This window comes from Camelus ferus, chromosome 16, assembly GCF_009834535.1.
Source record: "Camelus ferus isolate YT-003-E chromosome 16, BCGSAC_Cfer_1.0, whole genome shotgun sequence".
Taxonomy (NCBI): domain Eukaryota; kingdom Metazoa; phylum Chordata; class Mammalia; order Artiodactyla; family Camelidae; genus Camelus; species Camelus ferus.
Genome location: NC_045711.1, coordinates 26,333,624 through 26,356,791, shown reverse-complemented (window position 1 = coordinate 26,356,791; position 23,168 = coordinate 26,333,624). Strand labels below are relative to the sequence as shown.

Below are 23,168 nucleotides of genomic sequence, written 5' to 3'. Positions count from 1 at the left end.
ATCTCTCCCTCAATCCCCACAGCGACCCCACAGGGAAGTTCTTTACCAAGGTGCGCTACATCATTTGCAGGTCCAGTGCAAAATGCAAATGGAAGCTCCCTTCTTCAAAAATTATTAAGAATTTCCAAAACCAACAAAAAAAATTTTTTTTAATTTAGAAAGTTATGAAGAATTTCCAGAGACAGCAGCAGAGCACTGAACTGAACACGGGGCCCTTCTGAGCGTGGGTCCCTAAGTGACCACACAGGCTGAGCACTCATGAAGCTGATCCTATTTTTTTTAACAGATGAGGAAATTGAAGCTCAGAGAGGTTAAGTGACTTACTCTATCTCACACAGCTCCTAGGAAGCTGAGGGTCTCTGCTTCCCGTACCTGGGCTTCCACGCCTTTTCCCGCCTTGGCTGGGGCAGAAACTTCCTCAGAGTCTTCCTCTAAGCTGGAACTTCAGTGTGCGGCTAACTTTTATTCTTTTAAACTTGTTCTAAGTTGCGATTTCAATCTTAACCATCTCCTACAGAGGGACTGCCGGCGAGAAAACCTCACCTGGAAATTCAGCATCGCTTTCTGTCTCATCTCTGCTCTGCACATCCCACCCATAACTGCATAAACTCCCTGCCTCCTGATCTCTCACCCCATCCCGATTTCTGGGCCCTTCATCTGTCTCTAACAATGACAGCTGGTCTCAGAGATTTCCTCATTTATCTGAAGTTGATTAAATAGCAATTAATGGTGAAAAGCAACACTTGATGAGTTTTAATAAGCATGGGTATTTATAGACATAAAACAATGCCCCGCCGATGTCTCCTGATTAACTCACGCCCATAACAATGCTTAATCTTCTCCTTTTCATGGCCGTGTGTTTATAAAGGATGTTTTGAAATTAAATTGGTATTGTGAAGAGATAGCCTATAGCAAATTAATTAGACACTAATTAGACCCTAAAAATACTAATCAGAAATACTAAGTGGCATTTAATAAGTATGTTAAATATGGTCCTTATTTTAGTTATCTTGTTTCATAGCAATTACATTGCTGAACTTCTTTGGAGTAGATTAAGAAACAAGTTTGATGTTTTAATTTAATTTAATTAATGTAAATTTGAATTAATTACACCGTTAGAATTAATTGTGTGGTGTATTCCCCAGTAAGTGCAAAATCTGGGTAAATATTATTTTATTGGGCTTAGGCCAATTATGATCACTACCATTAAAAAAAAAATTAAGGCCGAAGACTGTCTTTACAGGTGCCTGAAAACAGTATCACAGGGAACTGTCTTCAGAAATGGCATGAAGATGTGCCCAGGGTGCCAGGAGTGTGGTCTTGTGGACTCATGACCATGTGTCATCCTGCAGTTCCAGACCCAAAGCCCAGGATGGCGGCAGGGTGGGGGTTGCTTGGAAATATTTACTCCACTTGTCTTTCTGTCAGTGCATCTGAAGAGGAAGGGGCTTAGGGTTAAGAGCTTCTCCCTCAGGGCCAGGAAGACAATAGAATTGTCTTCTGCACTTCTATTGCCTGAAAGGAGTTGGGCTCTGGGCAGCCACGGGGTGGATATCCATGCTCAACACACCACACACACACACACACACACACACACACACACACACACACACACACACGGATGTAGTCTGGTGAACTCTGACTGTGTGCCTGGCACTGGGATAAGCCCATCACTGACCAGTCCCGTTTTATCATCACAATGAGACCAGCTCTGTCACTTACTGTGTGACCCTGGGAAAGTCACTCAACCTCTCTGAGCCTTAGGCTGTTATAGGGGGCAGTAACAGTTATCTTGCTGGTAAAAGGGCTAAATTGATGTGCCTCTTGTTTCCGATGGAGACGGCATTATGGGCTGTAAGGCATCACGTGTATATTACTGTATAGGACAGTGTATCTGGCTTGCTAGACACTGGAGTTAAAAAAAAAAGAGGAAATTCTCTTTTCCCTCTCTCTCTCTTTGTCTTTCCCTCTATCTTTCCATCTCTGCATTTCCAAGGATTCACACAGAACATCATGGAAAGATATGTAAGAAATTAACCACAGCGATTACCTGGAGTGGGGAGAGTTTCAAGGGTAGGGGGTATAGAACCAGGCAGATGAGGGACTAGGGTAGGATGAAGGATTTCTGCTATTTGTTTATATTTTTACATTTCTTGGTCTTTGATTCATGTAACTGTTTCCTGTTTAAAAATTAAATTTAAAAATTTTAAAAAGAATGGGGGTGATTTGGCAATGGCAGCAAAATTATATACACTTGCTTTTTGACCTCAATCTCATTTCCAAGAATCTATTCCAGAGTTACATGTGACACTATGAAAAGATGTATGCACGAAACTATTCACTGCAGGAATGTTTGTTACAGTAAAAGACTGGAAACAACCAGGAATGTCATCACTAGGGAGCTGGTTGACGAAACAATGGAAGATCCACAGAATGGAGTGCAATACAGATTTATGAAAGAAGGAACAAGGAAGGGGGAGGGTATAGCTCAGTGGGAGACCGTGTGCTTAGTATGCAGGAGGTCCTGGGTTCAAGCCCCAGTACCTCCATTAAATAAATAAACAAATAAACCTAATTAACACCCCCACAAAAGAAAAAGGGAATATCTCTATATATTCCCATGGAGTGATCTCCAGGATATAATGCAAATTAAAAAGTAAGATAAAGCAAGTATGTAGAGTATGCTATCATGTATCTAAGAAGGTGAGAATACACACTTACAAGTGCATGTATTAGTTTATGTTAAAGAAACGGAAGGGAAACCCCAAGTAATCAACCAAACAAAAAGAGATCAATTCCATTGGGAGGGAAGAGGACCAGAATTCAGGCTAATTTTCTCCAAATTTGCTTTGCTCTGTAGCTTTAACTTTGGAACCAGTAAATATACTACATAATCATAGAATGAAATTAAATTTAAGAAAATCAATCCCCCAAAATCAAAACCAAAATGAAACAAATGAACCTCACAGTGCATCGAGCTGTAGCAAAATCACACAGGAAGAAACTATTTCAAAGACTTTGCAGCACAGTGACGGGGGGAAGCACATCCCAGGTGGGAGGCACCCTAAGAACAGAAAGAACTACAAACAATCTGGAACTATTTTCGGTAGTCATGGTGTTGACATTACGATTCCGAAGCTGTTCGTGGGATCAGATAAGTGAGTAATTATGTTGGTGTTGAAGGAACCAGAGTGTCAGCATGGAGAAAAGAGATACAGACAAAAGACCAATGAGATTATTAAAAACAAAAACAAAAACAAAAAACTTACAGTCTTGAAATGGAATTGGAAGTATCAGTGTATGTTTTACCTTAAAGCATTTCTGGAGCCCATCCCAGCCCGGGCACTGCTGCCTCTAGTCACCCCGGGAATGCTGGGGCACTAAGGCAAAAATACTGTCTCTCTCTTTTTTAGGATAATTCGTTATCTAACCTGGAGCGTCTCCGACTGTGGGCATCCCTCGCTATTCTCTAAGCCACAAAAAGTTGCACCCAAGCTCGTCTGCCGTCTGCCCTGTCAAGTGTCCATGATGTTGGGCCCCTGAGGGAGGTGAAGGCTTTGTGGTCAAGCTCCGTGGCCTGCCCTGGTCCTGCTCTGTTGAGGATGTGCAGAATTTCCTCCCCACCTGCCCAGTTCACGATGGGGCTGAAGGCGCTCATTTTATCTACACTAGAGAAGGCAGGCAGGGTGGTGAGGCTTTTGTTGAACTTGAATCAGAAGAAGATGTAAAAATGGCCCTTAAAAAAAGCAGGGAAAGCCTGGGACACCTGTCCAATGAGGTGTTCAAGTCCCACAGAACTGAGACATATTGAGTGTTGAAGCACAGTGGCCCAAAGAGCGCCACCGCCGCCAATGATGGTTTTGTGCAGCTTCGAGGACTCCCATTTGGATGCACCAAGGAAGGAATCGTTCAGTTCTTCTCAGGGTTGGAAATAGTGCCAAATGAGATCACATTGCCTGTGGACCCCGAGGGCAAGATCACAGGGGAAGCCTTTGTGCAGTTTGCCCCCAGCAGTTAGCTGAGAAGGCTCTAGGGAGGCACAAGCAGAGAACGGGGCACAGGCACATCGAGGTGTCCAAGAGCAGTCAGGAAGAGGTCAGGTCACACGCGGATCCCCTGCTGACGCTCACGTCGGTGCGGGAACCGGGGCCGTGCGACCGCCCCGGCACAGCCAGGAGGCACGCCGGCATTGCCAAGCAAGCAGGCCCGGAGAGGGGGAGGCCTGGCGCCTACCGTGCGGGCTGGGGGCGCTGTGAGGAGCGCGGCGGCCTCAGCCATGGCTCCGGCTTCACCACCCACCCGTCCGGAAGAGACCTCAGCTACTGTCCCTCTGGGACGTACGACCACTGGTACGGAGGCGGCGAGCTCACTGTCCAGAGCACCACCGGGCACTGCGTCCCCGTGATGGTGCTGCCCTACAAGGCCACGGAGAGCGACATTTGTGACTTCTTCTCTCCGCTCAGCCCCGTGAGAGCCCTATATTGAGACTGGCCCTGATGGAAGAGTGACGGGCAGAGCTGATGTTGACTTTGCCGCTCACGAAGCAGCCGTGGTGGCCGTGTCCAAAGACAGGGCCACCATGCAGCACAGATACACAGAACTTCTCCTGAATTCCACAACGGGGGCCAGCAAAGGGGCTTACTGGCAGCCAGATGACGCAAGGCATGGCGGTGTCAACCCAGTCCTCTTCGAGTGGCCTCGAGAGCCAGTCCGTGAGTGGCTGTCATGGGGCTGGCTGGCTACGGTGGCCAGAACAGCATGGGTGGATAGGACTAGTTTTATGGTAGCATTTGAGTTATTTCAGTCAAATTTTCACAGGCAGCCAACAAGCAGTGGAAAGCAGTTATCAACTCTAGAGGAAGCGGTGGGACCCATTTTACACCATGAGTTTGTGAAATCTGGATTAAAAAATTACCTCTTCAGTGTTTGCTCATGCAAACTTTCTACTAGCATGTGATATTGAATCAACTAAAGCTATTTCCAGCTTTTCTCAATTAATATTTTGGTAGAGTACTTCTGGAGTGATGTCATCTGAGTTATAAAGTAGTTTTGAGTATGTTAAATGTGGATCTTTTACACCATTGTGAACACACTGGGGAGGTGTGCTTTTTGTTTTTCCTCTCTCTATCTTTGTTTTTTTGAAAACTCAAGGTGCTAGATCCCTAATTCAAAGAGGAACATTTCTCATGTTTGTTCATTCTAGTTTATTTTCATTTAAAATCTTTTAGGCCAAGTTTAAGCTTTTAAAAGTGAGTTTTGAAAACTGAGACACACACATTGCTAATACTGTACGAATTGGTGAGGCCTTGACTTAAACCTTTCTTTGCACTGGGATTTCCTTTTGGGTGTATTTTGCTAAGTGACCCTTGTTAAATTTTTTTCTTAAAATAGAAAGGCTTTTTCACAATGACTGGCACAGACTATCTACTCACCAAAAAGTAGCAGAATGACTAGCAGGTTCATTTTCATATTACTGTATTTCAGTGTGAATTTTAAAATTTAGCTCTGTGATTTCCCTTGTATTCTCAAAACAAGGCTAAATTAAAAATCAGATTTAAAAATGTTAAATATGTGAGTGGAAATGGTGACTAGAAATACATACCAGGAAGTGTGGGAACAGAAAAAGCACACAGTCCCAGCTTCCTGTCACTTGCCTGTCCTGCTCAGCAGCCATTTGTACTGCCCTGTTGTTCCCTGTCCTTTACGCTAGAGTTGCATCTTTCCACAGCTCGAGGTCGTTAGCTTTGGGTCCTATATACCCTGCGTCATCACCCACAATTTGTTTCAGTTTTTCTCTATAAAATGTATTGATTTGAACACCTTTTTTCATACTTACCCTGGGTTAGCAATTATCAGATACTGCAGAATACACATAATCTCAAGCTTGAGACCTGTTCCCAAATTGTTACTAGACATTTCTAGCAGTGGAAAGCAAGGTCCACATTTCAGGCAGCTCTGCACATAGCACATTATATTCAATAAAAACGTCAAGACTTAAAAAAAAAAAGGACTTCTGACTTGCCCATTCACAGGGGCTAGAAACAATACCCAAATGCTAGGACAAGGAGTGCCCCCAGTGCCCAGACTGTGGTGTCTAACTTCCATTCCCTAGCGAAATGAAAAGGGAGGCCGTGACTGCTCCCAGGCATGGTGCAGGAAGTGGAGCAGGCTGGGAACATTCTGTCCTGCCAGAAAGCTAACAAAGATCACTGAGGCCACATCAAAAGGACTCCCCAGCTTGAAGAGGTGAGTGATGGGTCAATTTGGCATCGGTAAGAGTAATAATGGCAGTGGGTTAAAACATATCAAAGGTGTTAAAAAAAATCCTTATGTACATAACAATCCTAACAAAAACCAAACAAAACAGAAGGATGCCTCCCTCTTCCCCCATCCAAACTCATCTGTCACCTTAGAAGATGCTAAACCACCAATTCATTACTCATAAAATTATTAAGTAACGGAAAAGAACAGAGCACAGGCCATACTTTCCCTTCAGATGAACTAAACCATCAGATAACCAAAAAGCTGTTAAGGGAAAAATTCGTTTTGTTTTTTGGGAAAGTATTTCAGCACATAAATCAAGAAGAAATTATAATATTCAAGTATTCGCATTTTGCAATCCCTCTTAAGATAACAGGTCACGTAAGGACGCTCAGGGGTCACTACATCCTAGCAAGAGAGACGACCAGACTGTATGCCTTCTGATGAAAACGCACAACATCATCGAGGAAGTAATATTTTGGGGAAAAAAAAAACACATCAAATCTGAATCTGATCAAACCTCTAGTTATCCATTCCAATTTACTGCAAATACAGCGTTCGGAGGAATGTGTTAAATGAGCCCACAGGGATACAGCCAGCAAATCCAGGCTGTGGAAAATTCTATAGGACAAATGACTAAGTTTCTTTACCAAATAAATTAAGAGAGAGAGAGAAAGGAGAGAGAATCCATGGATCAACTGAGACCTAGAAAACTTCAACCAATTGCAGTTGTGTGGCCCTCGTTTGCATCCTGAGGCAAGTAAACCAGCTAGTAAAAGACACGATGTGCCGATCAGGGGAACCTTAACCGGGGACTGGACAGCTGGTGCTGTCAGGGGAATGTAGGTAGTTTAAGGCCCCGTAATGATCATGTGGTTATTGTGCTTACGTTTTAAGTTGAGGCTTTATCTGCAGTATTTCCCTGCAGAAATATTTATGGATGAAATGATACAATACCTAGGATGTCCTTAAAAATACTCTAGGGGAGCGGCAGAGGGAGGGGACACATTTGGCCACGAGTTGGTAACTTGACAACAGCGTGCATGATGGTTTTATCACGTCATCGTTGTCTTCTCTTTATTTTTGTGGCTGTTTAAAATTTTTCACAGTGAAAAGGGGGAGAAAAGGTCCATTCTCACTGGAGGTAAGGAAGGGGACAGACACTGCTTTTCCCTCCCTGTGATACTGAAGGCCAGAGAAGCAAGAAACAACATCCCCACTTGCATCCATTTGGACTCGGAAAAAGATTATGTTAGGGTTACTAGTTTAAGATGAAGTCACGTGACATTCTCTTTTTAATTCAAGACAAGAGGCAGGCTCTGGAGGTTGAACCGAGCTCTGCAGCTACCCTGAACAAGTTACTTGCCTCTTGAGCCTCAGTTTCTTCCTCTGTAAAATGGGGTGAGGATAACAAGACTCATTTCTTAGGGCTCCTGTGCGGCTTGCATGAGGGGACGATGGGAGGGAAGCCCAGGCATCCTGCCTGGTACGCAAAAAGCGCCCTGAAAGCGTGACCTCTTTTTCACTTTTTCACCAGCTCCTCTGCTCCAGCTGTCTGGGTGGTTCATCCCTGCTGACTTTTAGAGAGCAGCTGTTGGGTGCTGGGCACCAATTAGATCTGGCAGCCAGGTGGGTTTCTGCACCTCCTCTAGGTCTGGGTTATAATGGGTCGTTGCCCTAATGGTCCCAGCCACTTAGCTGGTCTTCTTGGCCCTCTGGGAGCCATTTGTCTTAGAAGTCCGCAGCCCAGCCCTCCCCAGTCTGGGAGAAAACTTAGAATTGGCAGCAAGTAGCTAATTGTTCCCAGCTCAGCTCCTCTGCACAATGTGGGCCTCCCTCTTCCCTCTGCTGCCTTCCCCCAGAGTCCCAATTAGGAGGCCTTTCCAGCCAGCCAGCAACACAGCCTGCAGTCTGGCCCTGGCCCGGGAAGGCCCTGCCCAGCCTTGGTGCTGCACCTTCCTGGGAGTGAGGTGGCCCTGTCTCCAGGTCTGGACCATCCCTCCTTTCTCAACTCGAAACACCAGCAGAAAATTCTCTCAGTGATTTAACCTCAGCCCCTTCCTGTCCAGCCCCCATCCACCTTGTAGTAATAATGGCTCAGGCTGAAATAATCTGAGTGGTTGCACACGGGCAAACGTGGCACAGAGAGGGTGTGGAAATCTTCCCAAAGTGTCTGTGGTCACCGTGAGGTCACCAGATCCTTGGGCTCCAAGCCAGAGCTGGGACGTTCTCTCCCCTGCATGGCTGGCTTCCTGGTGACACGCCCTGCAAATGCCCTGCCTCGCTCCCACATCTGGAGGGGGCCACCACGTCCTCCTCCAGCACCTGCGAACTGCTGGGGTGCAGCTGTAGCACGTGGCCTGGATCAGGCACCGTGTGATCTGTTCATCTCCTGTGCTCTTAGGGGAGGTCAGCTCTGAGCTCCTCTGGGGTGAGAGGAGAGACCCAGGAGTGGGATTCAAGGTCTGGATGCCGGGAAGGGTAGTTAGAAGTCTTGACTTTTGGTACAGTCACAATTACAGCAAAGTCACCACCCCACCCCCCACTACTATTACGGCTACTATGGGGTGAATTGTTTCCCCCAATTTTTATGTTGAAGTTCCTAACCCCTAGGACCTCAGAACTACTTGGAGATAATCTTTAAAAAAAATCTTTCCCCCTTAATGCAGGTACTGGGGATTGAACCCAGGACATCGTGTATGCCAAGCATGCGCTCTATCCCTGAGCTATAGCCCCCAACCCCCAGATATGTATTTTATTTCTTTAAAATTTTGTTGAGGGGAATTAGGTTTGTTTGTTTGTTTGTTTATTTTTAATGGAGGTACTGGGGATTGAACCCAGGACCTCGTGCATGCTAGGCATGCACTCCACCACTGAGCTGCACCCTCCCCGCTGAAGCTAGTCTTTAAAGAGGCAGTTAGGTTAAAATGCTGGTCATGAGTGTGGGCTCTCACTCAGTATGTCTGGTGTCCTTATAAGAAGCGGAAATCTGGACAGAGACACACAGAGGGAAGGAAGACACGTGAGGATGCGGAGAAGGCAGCCGTCTGCCGGCCAAGGAGAGAGGCCTCAGAAGGGGCCCGCCCTGTCGACACCTCCACCTCGGACTTCTGGCCTCCAGAACTGTCAGGAAATACATGTCCGCTGTTTCAGCCTGTGGTGCCACGTGAGGGCAGCCAGAGCCACTAAGCCACCCCTACTGCCGTTACTACCGTTTTCCAAACGCTTGTTATATGTTTGTCATTCTGCTCAAAAAATTACAAATATTCTCATTCACTCCTCACACAACCCCGAGGAATAGAAGCGATCATCAGCTATGAGCCTAAGCGAGGAAACAGAATGTACTCCGGTTCCCCAGCAGCTGGAACGCTGCACACAGTCGGGCTTGATAACTATTTATCGAAGGAAGGAAGCTCAGATGATTACAGGACGAGTCCAGGGAGCAAGCAAGAGGCGGGGCCGGGCCGGTAATCCGAGCTGTCCGAGTCCCAGTCCTAGTCCAGCCCGAGGACACACGACCAGCAGGATGCGCATCAGCCTGCCGCTTGGGGGTCACAGGTGGGTTCCGGGTTTTTCTGTCGGGGCCGTGGCGATGCAGGGGTCCTGGGCCTGCCACATACCTGGCTTTGTTTCTAACCCAGTCCCTGTGCGTGGAACCTGCACCCTTGTCCTGGGTCCCAGTGGCCCTACTCCCCATGGCCTGTGTGTGGCCTTGGAGAGAGCCCGCATGCCCATGGCCTTGGCCCTATGTCCTCCACTTGGCTTGAACCAGTCATTTCAGAAACTCCCTCCTGCCCGCTCCCTCGCCTTCTCCCGGCCTTGTCAGTCTGCAGCCTCCGACGGCGAATCCTAGGGGCACGGAGGGGCCTCACGTACCTTGTAGCCTTGGTTAATGCCATTGATGAACTGGGGGCTGGGGGCGTTCCAGGTGAAGCGGATGGTCGTGGAGTTGGTGGCTTCCGCATGCACGTTGCCTGGAGGGACCGTGGGGACTGGAAGAGAGCAAAGAGATGGCGTTGTGAGTGGAGGAGGCACAGTCTGTCTGTCTTGCTCAGTTAAGCAGCTGAAACACACGGGGTCTACAGACTCTGCTTTGCACCCCTCCCCCCAGCTCCTCCTTAAGAAACGCCCTCTTTCTGTAGATTCGTTTGGGTTTAATAAAACGTGTCCGGTCTATTCCACATGCCTCGCATCAGAGTCAGCCTGCCTGGCCGTGTGCCCTGGACACTGTCTGTGGTGGTGGGAATGGTCCACATCCGTGCTGTCCGATACGGTAGCCGCTGGCAGCTGTGTCTGTTGGGCACTTGAAATGTGCTTCGTGCAGCAATAAATAAAAGTGATGGATCTGAACATGCTCAGGGCGGCTTTCAGGTACCATGCTCAATGTGCGCTGTCGCACGATCCAGTTAACGTGAAACTTTGCAACAGGTCCCTGTAGCCCCGAAGCCTCTGCCTTCGTCACGTGCACCCCCGACCTCTTCATCCTCCCCTCAGCCCTCCCACCCTACGACGAGGGAGCTGGGCACAACGTGCAGCCGCCTGGGACTGGGTAAAACGGGCGACGTGGCCAAGGCAGTCAGGACTGGACGGGTGCAGGGCCCCACCCACCTCCCTGCAGTGTCCACTCGGTGACTTTGCTGCTGTAGACACCCAGCCCGGCGCTGTTGTAGGCGGCCACCTCGATCTCATAGTTGGTCCAGATGATGAGGTCCTCCAGCAGCAGGTTGTTGACGTCAGCATCCGTGATGTTCTTAAACTGGTACCCAACAGGCAGCCCGGCCAGGCAGTACCTGAGGGGAGAAAGCCAGGATGCCGCGGCTCGGAGTCACCCGCTTGGCCTCGTGCCCTGGACACTGTCTGTGGTGGTGGGAATGGTCCACATCTGTGCTGTCCAATACGGTAGCTGCTGGCACTTGAGGCTGTTTGGCACCCGAAATGTGCTTCGTGCAAATGAGGAACTACCTTTGTCGTTTCTTTTATTTTTTATTAATTTAAATAGCTGCAACTCTCCCACGGCTACCTCTCTGGATAACACGGGTCTAGAGGATGTGTCTGGAGGATTCTTTTTGATGCGGGAGGAGGACAGTGGTGGGCTGGCTACCCAGGGATGCTGAGTTCCTGGGAAGAGCTCACTGGTTTCCGCTTTGAGGAGCCATTGATGGGAGTGTGGTCCCCAAAGTTTGGGCTCATTTTCATTCTCCCTCTAGGAGATGGGCTCACCTCTTTTGAAGTCACTCACTCAGGTGGAGAGAAAAACATGCCCAAGACTGCCTACTCTACTAATCTCCACCTTCCACTGGAAAAAAGAACACAGGCTAGTGGGATCTGTTCAGACAGACTTTGGAGGATGGACAGCTCATAGGAGAACTGCAATGAGTACACACCTTAGAGTCTAATTATTGGGAAATTAGAAGCCCCATATTATTCTGATGTATCTCAAAAACCCCATAGCGGTGGTTTTTGAAGCCTTTGAGTGCATCAAAGACACCCGAAGGGCTTGTGCAAACACAGATCGCTGGGCCTACCCCAAAGCTTCCCATTCAGCAGGTTAGGGGCGGGACTTGAGAATGTGCATTCCTATCAAGTGCTCAAGTGATGCTGATGCTGCTGGGCTGGGGACCACGCTTTGAGAACCACCGCCCTTTAGGATTCACCAAAATTCCACAACAAAATTAACTGATGATGGAGCAGCCAAACCAGCAGTGACTTCTTCCAAAATTCGAGAATTCCACTGCTGTGAGCGTACACGTGCAGGAAAGAGACACGTGAAGTTGCCTAGGATTTTGTAGCCAGCCAGAGTTCAGAATATTGATGAGAGTTCTCAGTAGTTTCAAATAACATGCTAATTTTCTTTTATGAATACCAAATTTTAGGAACAACTTAATAATACATTTTTAGGTTTTACCAGGACAGTATCCACACAGTCCAGTGTAAAAATAAAAGGCTATGTAACTGGGTTTCACTTTGCAGTAGGGACCAAAGAAAGGACTTCTAGTTTTTAACCAGTTCTTGGCCCAGTTTTTAACTCATGGTCTGTCCTGGGGAAATCCGGCCTGCGCTGGAATATTCTTGGTTTCTGAGGTAGTTGACCGCTTGGATAGTTACCGGTCTCCCTGTAGCCCTGTTCCTGTGTATCCCTGACATCTGGTCGACTTGCCCATCCACACAGCCCTTAGGAGACTACATTGTGTCTCCTCTCTAACTATTCCTATTGGTTTTCAAGGCTCTCTCTGCTGGAAGTTCTTCTAGATGTCTAACCTCAATCCTTCCTGCCACAGTGTGGGCGTTTCTTGTTGTCTGGTCCTTGTTAGATGGAGAAGGACCTGCTGTGAATCTGCTGTTTTCCACTCCACTCCTGACTCTCCCCCATCTCTTTCCCCTCCGGTCTGGGTGGCCCTTCCTGTCCCTAGGGTGGACGCTTACCTGATGATGTAGCCCTTGAGGAGGCCGTTCTGGTGGCTCTCAGGAGGTGGCTGCCACTGGATCATGATGGACTGGTTTGTCCGACCGCTGGCGATGACATTCTGTGGAGGGGCTGTGGGGGGCTCCTCAGGGAGGGAGACCCTAGACAGGAAAACACCAAGAGTGGGCAGGCCTTTTCACTCCTAGTCTCAAGGGCAAATGCAGGAGTTGAATGGGATATGAAGAGGCCGAACCCCACCCTACTCTGTCCCTGGATGATGCTGCACAATTGCTGTGTGCTTCTGGGCTAGTCACTTAACCTCTCTGATCTTGTTTATCTGTAAAAGCAGTGTAATAAAGCTCCATTTGCTTGCTTTATGAGTGGTTGAAGCTCGAATGACACAACGTAGACAGAAGACTTTTAAAAACACTGTGGAGCAGCAAGTGCGTGTATTTTCTGTGCAGCCGAGGGACACGGGCCTTGGTTTCCCACTTATCAAAGAAGCTGCAGTCAGGGCTGAAGACATTATGAGCGTTTGAGTATTTTAGAAGCGAGAGTGTTAAATACTCACTTCCCAGTTACCAGCTGGCGGTGTACTTGAACTAGGGTTTCTTTACTAACCAGCTGAGCCCGGGCTGGAGCGGGGCATTGGTGGGGGTGGCGTGGCGTGTGGGTGAGCGTTTCAGCACCTGCCCGCCTCTGCAGCCCAGTGCTACTGCGTGTCTTTCTCTGGCATTGCCAGGGGACAGTGTTCCACCTCCATGTATTTTTCACATAACTGACATGCATCCATTAAAAACAAAAGTTAATTATTTCTGATGGATGTCTCTCCCTTTTTGTATATTTTTATGGTTTTTGTTTCCTGATGGATAGCTGTTCCAAAATGTACTGCACACTCCCATGTCTTTGGAAAGCCTGAAGTAAGGGTAATTTAACCTTTCTCTTGGTGACTCAGGGCCATTAGGGTGAAGTTTCATTAGGAAGATGAATCACAGTCACCCAGTCGAGACTCAAGGGCTGGAGAAGTTATAGGATGGCTCCCCTGCACTTCAAGGCCTTCTGTTATCGGGGCTTTGTAGCTCTGAAGGATGGGGGCCGTGTCCATTCTGTTCCCAGCACTACCTCTCATGGTCCAAACACAGCTATAGGCACATAGTAGGTACTCAAGAAACAGTGAGTGAATAAATTCTCCTGTAACCACTCCCCACGCCAGGCTGTTACCTGCCACGTCTCCCTCCTTTTAGAGGGTCACAGCCCCTGTGGCAACCCCCTAGCAAAAGCCAGAGAGACACGAGCTTATTGGAACCGTGGCAAAACCACAATGAGTGATTCAAGCCAGGGGTCTGCCTATACACCTAAGAGCATCTTTGAAAGAGCACAGTGCTTTCTTGGTTCCTTTAGCAAATATTATGACCATCTATGTGAGGGCTTATTTCTGGGCTCTGAATTCTGTTCCTTCTGTCTATGTGTCTATTTTTGTAAGAGTGCCACACTGTTTGGGTTACCACAGCTTTGTAGTATAGTTTGGAATCAGCAAGTGCGATGCCTCTGGTTTTGTTCTTTGTTCTCAGGACTGCTTTGGCTATTTGAGATCTTTTGTGGGTCTATACACATTTTAGAATTTTTTTTTTCCTATTTCTGTGGAAAATGCCATTGGAATTGTGATAGGGATTGCATTGAATCTGTAGATGGCTTTGGGTAATATATGACCATTTTAACAATATTAACTCTTCTTTATGGGGAAAGGACAGTCTCTTCAATAAATGATGCTGGGAAAACTGGATAACCACATGCAGAAGAGCACAATTGGACTCCTGTCTTACACCACTCACAAAAATGAACTCAAAATGGATTAAAGACAAACTGAAGACCTGAAGCTGTAAAACTCCTAGAAGAAAACATAGGGAAAAACTCCTTGATGTTGATCTTGGCAGTCATTTCCTGGACTTGACACTACAAGCACAAGCTCAAGCAACAGAAGCAGAAATAAGTAAGTGGGTCTCCATCCAACCGAAAAGTTTCTGCACAGCAAAAGACACAGTCAACAAAATGAAAAGGCAACCTATGGAATGGGGGAAAATATTTGCAAATCATACATCTGATAAGGGATTAATGTCCAAAAATATACAAAGAACTGATGCAATAACTCAGTGGCAAAAAACCAAACAGCCTGATTTAAAAATGGGCAAAGGAGCAGCATAGACATTTTTCCAAAGAAGACATACAATGGCTGACAGGTCCACGAAAAGGTGCCAGACGTCGCTCACCAATAGGAAAATGCGCATCAAAACCACAACGAGATATCGCGTCACACCTGTCAGGATGGCTATTCTCAAAAAGGCAACAAATAATAAGGGTTGGTGAGGATGTGGGTAAAAGCGGGTCCTCGTGCACTTGGTGGGAGAGTGAACTGGTACAGGATAACAGCATGGAGGCTCCCTCCGAAATTAAAAATAGAACTACCATGTGATCCAGCCATCCCACTTCTGGGTATGTATCCGTTCCACAAAAATGAAAACAGGATCTCACAGAGATATCTGCACCCCCGTGTTCACTGCAGCATTATTCACAATAGCCAAGATATGGACACAACCTAAGTGTCCATCAGCAGGTGAATGGATAACAAAGAGGCAGTATGGATACACAATGGAAGATTTCTCAGCCACGAGAAAGGAAGAAATCCTACCATTTGTGACAACATGGACCATGAGGGCATCATGTTAAGTGAAATAAGTCAGAGAAAGACTAACACTGTAGATCTCATTTCTATGTGGAACCTAAAAGAGCTGAGCTCAGAGAAAGAGAGTCGAGTGGTGGTCAGTAGGGGCTGGGGGGTGGGGGATGGGGGATGGGGGAGATGTTGGCCAAAAGGTATCAACTTCCAGTTATAAGAACAACAAGTTCTGGGGATGGAAGGTACCGCACGGGGATGATAGCTAATAATACCGCATTACATCCTTGCATGTTGCTGAGAGAGTCGATCTTAAATGTTCTCACCACAAAAAAATTAATTATGTGACAATTATGTGACAGGACGGAGGTGTTAGCTCACAGCATGCGGGAAATCATTTTGCACCACAGGAGCATGTCACATCAGCACGCTGTACACCTTAAACTTACACGATGCTGTACGTCAACTGTCTCTCAATAAATCCAGAAAAAATAAAAATAAACATGAAACTAAAACAAAGAAATGAGCAAAGCACGCAGCTCTGGGGCACGGGATTGGTGTCACTGTCATTCTGACCTCTTGCTCGATGTCTTCTTTCTTGCTAGAGGGGGCTGCTCATTCTACGGGGGCCTGGGGGGCTAGAATTCACCTCCCACAGAAGTGGGTGTGACTGTGTGACATTTAAAAATGGATGAACTGCTTTTTTTTTTTACTCAGTTTTCATCATTTTAAAAAAGCTTTGTTGAAGGCTTAACGGGGTCTGGTGATGGGCAAGGGATAGGAGATGGGGGTCTGGGTCGATCTGAGGTGTCTCTGGAACTCCATGTCCACTTAACACAGACGGGGACGCAGAGCAGAAGGGGGTAAGTTTTGGAACTTGCGTGGCTCTCAGTGAGAGGGACAACTAAATCTGGTGAGTGCTTATCCCATGCCTTGTATGATCGCATTTAATCTTCACCACAGCCCTGTGAGGCGGGCGTGAGTACTGTTCCCCCCATCCTACGGATGCGGAGACTGAGGCCTAGTGGGGGCAGAGAGGAGAAGCCGGGCCCCACCCGCCATACTGGTTTTGGCAGCAGGCAAGCTCCCCACCAGCTGGAGTCACTGACGTCTGCTCCCCTCACCTCTCCGTGTCCTTGCTGAACTGTCCTTTCCCCACGTCGTTGACGGCACAAAGACGGAACTGGTAGGATCGTGCGGGCACCAAGCCCTTGACCATCACGGAGGTGGCCTCGGGGTCCACGCTGGCCAGGAGCACGGTCCAGGGGGCATCTACAGGGACAGAGAACGAAGGCAGGGGTGGGCATCTTGCTTCCTACCTCCCAGTCCCAGCAGGGGTCCAGGAGAGGCTGGGCACGGCATTTTTCTGGGTCCCCTTAGCCCACGTGTCCCAGTGGGTGCGAGGGTCCTGGGGAGGGAGCAAGGGCTCATGGGAACTGAGACGCACTCATGTTTTCATTTTTTTTCCCCTCAGATCGATGAGCCCTAGATGAGCTCTAGGCAAACGATATTTAAAACGCTATTCAAATTACACCTGCTAATTTTGGAGTTCACATCTTAGGGACTGGGAGGATAAAAAGAAAAATAATCGCCACGGTCTTGGGGGCTTCTGGGGTGGATAGCCCTGTGTCCAGCAAGTGTGTCACCTCGTCCCCTTGTCACATGACCCAAGCAGGACATGCTCCTTTTGCAGATGAGGAAGTGGGGCAGGGGCTTCCACAGCGTTTGCTCAAAGGCACAGAACTAGGAAGGAGGTGGGTGCTGAAACCTAGCCCTGGGCTGCCTCCCCAGGTCTGCCTCCAGCGGCGCCCTGGCCGCGGTCGGTGGAGCGCGAGCGGCGAGAAGCCTTACTGTTCTCCGACATCTCCAGGATGTAGCGGATCAGGGGGCTGTTGCCGTCGAAGGGCTTGGCCCAAGTCAGGTTGATGGCCCGTCTCTCCGCAGTGCTGAGAGTCGCCACTGGATGCTCGGGGGCGTGAGGCAGTTGCCTGGAGGAGAGAGATGCCGGAGGGCCGCTGGTGAGGTCGCGAGTCCGGTGACAGCGAGGACTCAGGCTGAGCTTCCGCGGCATCTTGTGCTCAGCCACAAAACTGGCCTTCGGGGTCATCTCCCTGGAGAGTCTGCTCTCTGGTTTTGGAGCCCACTTGTCCAAAGCCATACCCAGACTCCCCATCCTTGCCAGTGGCCTCGCTGAGCTGGGGGAAAGCCTGGAGGATGCTTGGCCACGCTCGGAGAGGTGGGAGAGCCCAGGTCACCCCTGGCCGGGTGGCATCCCAGGATGAGCCCCCTCTGCCCCGGGGCCTGGGCGGGCTGCCCCTACCTCACACGCAGGTGGGCGCTGCGGGAGTCGTTGCCTCCGGCTGAGAGCACCCGGCAGGTGTAGGTGCCGATGTCCCCCGACCACGTCTGCGAGAGGTGCAGGGAGCCGTTTTTGTCCAGGCGGATGCGGGGGTTGCCCTCCATGCTCAGCGCGGCCCCATCCTTCTCCCAGACGTACCTGAGAGTAAGAACAACTGGTAATTAAAGAGAGCCAGGGAAGGCGGGGTCGGGGGGCTGCTGGGGGTGTGCTCAGCCCGGGGCTGGTCTGGGGAAGGGGGCTCCAGCGGCGGGCAGGAGGCGAGCCCCAGGCCAGCGCGGGAGCTCCTGCAGCCCATCACGCCTGCGGGGGTGGGGGGTGGGGCACCAGGTCCAGGACCTAACGTGGCCGGTCTTTGCCCATCATTTACACCTTCAGCTCAGGTCCAGGTCAAAGCCCGGCGGCTTTTGGCCAGAAGCCATCGCCAGGCAACACAAAGAGTGGGCGAAAGATATCCTTGCGAAGAGGTTAAAAGATGACTACAGGGCAGAGGATGAAAGGTTTCGCCTAGACTACATTTTGGAATTAGTTTTACGAGAGGAATCATTAGATCAATGCATCACCGGGACAAATTGACTTTAGTGTCCAAAAAATCACTTTAGCTTCAGTCAGTCAGTACGAGAGGGCACTTGAGAAATTACACACATGCCCCTGCCTGACAATAAGAAATATCTTCTCTGGACTTGTTCCTGAGGAAATACAACGATTGTCATCAACGCACACAGGGTGTCAGGTGTGGGCAGGGGGCCGCTCCCCACCCCCGCCCCGGGGAAGGCTGAGCAGGGCAGCCAGGGCAGGAGCGAGGGGGGGGGCTTTGCAAATAGCCCATCATGCGCTCCATGAGAGGACAGGGTGGGTGGGTCTGAGCCACTGGGTCCTAGAGCTCTCTGGGTTTAGGGAGTGAGAGACGTCTAGAATGAGCCTGCAATACGTTTAACCTAAGTTTAAAAAAATAAATCCGTAAAGCAGCAGGTACAGAGAAGAAAAGAGTAAAGGAAAAAGGAAGAGAAAACACAAAACACTTCCCCAAATGGGTAGCCATGATGAACATTTCAGGGTACACCTTCTGGACTCTTCCCTCCTGTCCTCATGGGCAGGGTACCACAGTGCTACTAGGTTCGGGGGTCGGATTTTTGGGTGGAATGGTGCCCTGGCCTCTTACGAGCACTGTGACCCTGCGTATATTTGTTTAACTTGGATGTGCCTCAGTTTCCTCAGTGGAATTAATACCACCCCCCTCACATTATTGCTACAAGGACTGTGAGAGTTAATATCAAACACTTGGAATAGTGCCTGAAACGTGGTACGGGATTGATATAAGTTAGCCATCATTGTGTGTTTTTCCTGATGCGACATATTTTTAATATAAATAATATCTAGCGACCCATCCATCCATCCTGATTTTTAAAGCCGATTTTTTCCACCCCAGAAAATATCATAAGTTCCTTTTAATGTGACATTTCCTCACCATGGTTCACTTCAGCCACACAGTGCTTCAAATACAGTTCCTCTGTAATGGATCCTGGGATTTTGGGAAGTCCAGCAGAGCTCCTTGTTTTCTGACTATTATAGTTAATGCTGTGACGAACATCCTTGGGGCAACATATCTGCCACATTCTAAATCATTTCCTCAAGGATAAACTCTCAGTGGTAAATTGCCGAGTTAAATGTTAAAGGGTTTTATACGCATTTGCAAATAGTCGAAGGCAATCACCATCAATTTATCTCTTTATCGAGAAAAGAATCATCCTTGCCAGCATGGACGGGACAGGTAGAACTTTACTTCAAAGTAAATCAAGCTGCAGAGAGTAATTCCTGCTTAAGAAACAACGGAAGACAAGCAGATACCCTTTGCCCCAGGATACGGGGCATCTGTCACCACCTGCCAAGCGCCAAAAAAGCCGGAACTTGAATCTAATGATCAGTTACTTGAATCTAATTAGAAATATTATGGATAGAGGAACAAGTAAATCGCACCGTGAAAAAGCAGCTAGCCAAATCCAGATGTGAGATACTCTACAGCCAGGATGTTCTGCAAACTACGGCCCACTGCTTGTTTGTATAAATAAAATTTTATTGGAATACACCCATTTGTTTACATATTGCTTATGACTGCTTTTGTGCTGCAGGCGCAGACTTGAGTAACTGTGACAAAGACTATGTGGTCCCCAAAGCCTAAAATATTTTACTCTCTGGCCCTTTACAGAAAAAGTTTGCCAACCTCTGTCTTATAGAAGAACCTGGCTTCTCCAACTTATTAATTGCATGAAAACAAACCAAAAATGAAAACAGAAAGTAAAAAGGAGGGGAGAGAATAAACAGAATGTAGAATATGTAGAATAAAGAAGACACACCAGCCAAACACCATGTGCAGGCTTTGTTTGGACCCTGACTTAAACAAACCCAACGTAAAAAGATACCTTTGCAATTACCAGGGCAATTGGAAAATGAGCAGGAATTAGAAGAAATCAAGGAATTGTTCATTGTGTTAAGTGAGACCAGGGACATGGCTTTTATGCTTAAAGAAAAGTCCTTTTCAGTAAGAGATGCACGTTGACATATTTTAAGGTAAAATTACCTGTTTGAAATTTGCTTTTAAAATGTTGCAGTTAAAAAAAATTGTGGCAGGGAAACAAGATGGGTAAAAAGCTGATAATTGTTGAAGACAAGAGGTGCGTACAGGAGGGTTGATGATACAATGCTCTCTACTTTGGGGTATGTTTAAAAATTTCCATAATGAAATCTTAAAAAAAAAAAACCCATCAGTACATTTAACTTAAGGTAAAAATTTCCCCAAATAATCTGTAATGATACAGCTGGCTAGTAAACAATTTTGATGAATGGTTTCCAGGCGTCCTCTCAGCTTTAAATAATATTAGCTATTCCTCAGGGAATCAAAGATGTGGGGAAATATTTAGTTATAAGGACAAGCTGAATGACATTTCTTAATATTAGCAAAAATTTAGAAACAATCCAAACAGCCAGCATTAGGGAACTGGTGACACAAATTATGTGGCATCCACACAACGGATGACTGGAGATTCATACAATTGAATTTATGCAAAATTATTTATTGGCAGAGGAAGAGTTTCACCGTAGGTTCTTAGGGGAAAAGCAGATTTAAAAACAGTCGTGTTTCTAGGTTTTCTTTTTAAAATGGCACTCAGATATTACTACCTCTAGTTGAAGGAAACACAGATCAGTCTGCTCTTCTCCTTGTCTCTCTAGCCCTCCCCACTGTCCTTGGCTTCCTGGCATTTTCTATGTTCTCCTCTAAGGGAGGTCTAGTAGCTGTATAAGAAGAAAAACACTAACAATATAGGTCAATATTAATAATACCATTAAAAGTGAACTGTTCAGATTCAGTCTAGATCTGGGTTCAGATACCAAACAGAAGTGTTTTCTTCTGGAGTTATTCTGGAGGCTTTTCCTGAGGGTACCTGCACCTGCCCAGGCTGCCTCCCCTGGACCCTGGCTTTGGTCTGAGGATGAGGAACCAAGGTTGTTAAGTGGCCGTCACTTTTGTCTGATTCGGTTGTTCGCATCCTTTCTAGCCTGCCTGCTCAGGGAACCCCTGGTATGTTTCCTGAAGCTGGAGCAGGGATTTCAATCCTGCCAACACAGCAAAATCACCTCTGGGATTTCTCAAAAATACCTAATTCTGGGGCCCACCCTGCCCCTAAGACTCACCTCAAAAAGGTGGGGGGTGCAGGGAAGCTCCCCTCCCCCAAGTGATGGAAGACAGGCCGAGGTGGGAGATGCGGGGCTGGCCGTGGCCACAGATTCTGCCGATGTAGGAGGGAGGAGGGACCCATTCTGTTCTCTCCCTCCTCTAAAAAAGATGGTCCTAGATGGGTAATACCACTCTGAGGCAAGGACCCCCTAGTAAACTGGAACAGTGATTTCCCTTCTCCAGTTCACTGGGGATCCTGTGACGTGGGCCTGCAGATATATCGCAGGAGGTCCCTGCTTCTCTCTGTTCACAAGACTTGTCTCGAGAATGAATAAAATGTGCAGGTATTTCCCAAGTATTAGTAAATAACATTTTTATAAATAAAATACCAATTTATTTTATAACTTATTTAAGAATTAAAAAAAATTATTATTTATTTATTTTGGGGGAGGGAATCAGATTGATTGATTTATTTAATGGAGGTGCTGGGGATTGAATCCAGCACCACACGCCTGCTAAGCTCACACTCTCCCACTGAGCTATACCCTCTGCCGCCAATTTATTTTAAAGTTTTACTGAATTAATATAGCTTTTTGTTACTATGAAAATTTTCAATTAATGGATGCTAAAATTATAGCCACTATTTACATATGGGTCTGAGACCCACAGGAGTATTCTATGGGGGGACTGTGTGGGTTCTCCCAGAAGACATTTTACAGTTGGTATATTAAATTTTTTTTAACAAAAATCTAATAAACCCTGGAATAAGGATAGTGTGGATTATCTGTGGACCATGTTCTAACTACATCTACGTGATTTGAAGGCTTATGTTTGCATTGGTGCTGGCACCACATGATTGCCCTAAAAGGCCAATGTTTAATGTTTAAAGAAGTGTTTCTTAAACTGGGCCTGAGAGGGGTCCTCTGAGGATGGGTGTTGGTGTAAAAGTCTAGTACCCTTGATGCCAACCTTGGCTTCCAGGGTCCCCTATGGCGTGGCCATACAGGCTGTCATATACCTGGTGACCACCAGGTGGCGCCCCAGGACGCAACTGCCTCGGTTGCGGAGGGGCCGTCACTCCGAGTGGCATCAGTGCTGGGTCCTTCCAGCCTCCATGCCAGTTGCTTCGGCAGTGAAGTTGCCCATAAAATAGAGAAGCAACACGGAGGGAATATTCATTTCTAAGGAAGCAGGGAAGGTTTTCACTCAGCATCCAGAGCTTAAGGGAGAGCCTGGAGGGCCAATTTTCTCCTGGTTTTAGTTCCAGAAGTCTTTCCCAGGCTTGGCCCAGGAAGTGTCCTCATCCCAAACTTGGGAGGGAGCCCAGCTTTGATGCCTTTGTTGGCTGCTTCTGTCCAGTGGCTGACACAGTTGGACCTGGTTCCCTCCAGGCCAAGCAGCTGGCGGAGGTCTGGGCTCCCCCGGAGGGTGCTGGGTGGGGGGGCTCAGTTGGTCCCTTGCCCCTCACATGTGTCCCTTTGATGGTCCCTTCAGGGCCCTCTCCTGTCCCAGCCTGTCACTGCTCCCACACCTGTTGACCCAGACCCCTCTGCCGTCCACTTGGTGGGCAGACAGTCTAAGACTTGGGGGGGCAGTGCTAGCAGTGGGGTCTCTAACTCGGAGCCTCCATCTCTCCCCAAACAGACGTCTCTTTCTCCTTCCTTCCCTTCTTGCCTCCGTTTCTCCACATTCCATCCCCTTCCCCTCTCCCCTCAGACACTGCTCAATTCAATTCAAGCTGGCTCAGTCCCCCGGGCATATACTCAGTGTCCCCTACATCTCAGCCCCGCACCAGCTCTGTAAG

At 47.8% G+C, this 23,168-nt stretch overlaps 1 protein-coding gene and 1 pseudogene across 3 annotated transcripts in view; one reads left to right on the top strand and one right to left on the bottom strand.

Moving 5' to 3' along the window:
- Positions 1-23,168, bottom strand: part of SDK2 (sidekick cell adhesion molecule 2) — a 246,430-nt gene that overhangs the window by 49,677 nt on the left and 173,585 nt on the right. For all 3 annotated transcript variants that reach the window (XM_032456926.1, XM_032456928.1, XM_032456929.1), the window contains exons 13-18: positions 17,656-17,832; positions 17,187-17,323; positions 16,460-16,607; positions 12,685-12,825; positions 10,870-11,051; positions 10,138-10,253 (exon numbers count right to left, since the gene is read on the bottom strand). In XM_032456926.1, the coding sequence (XP_032312817.1) occupies positions 10,138-10,253; positions 10,870-11,051; positions 12,685-12,825; positions 16,460-16,607; positions 17,187-17,323; positions 17,656-17,832 (901 nt within the window). The remainder of the gene's footprint in view (positions 1-10,137; positions 10,254-10,869; positions 11,052-12,684; positions 12,826-16,459; positions 16,608-17,186; positions 17,324-17,655; positions 17,833-23,168) is intronic.
- Positions 2,014-4,770, top strand: LOC102512482 (annotated as a pseudogene).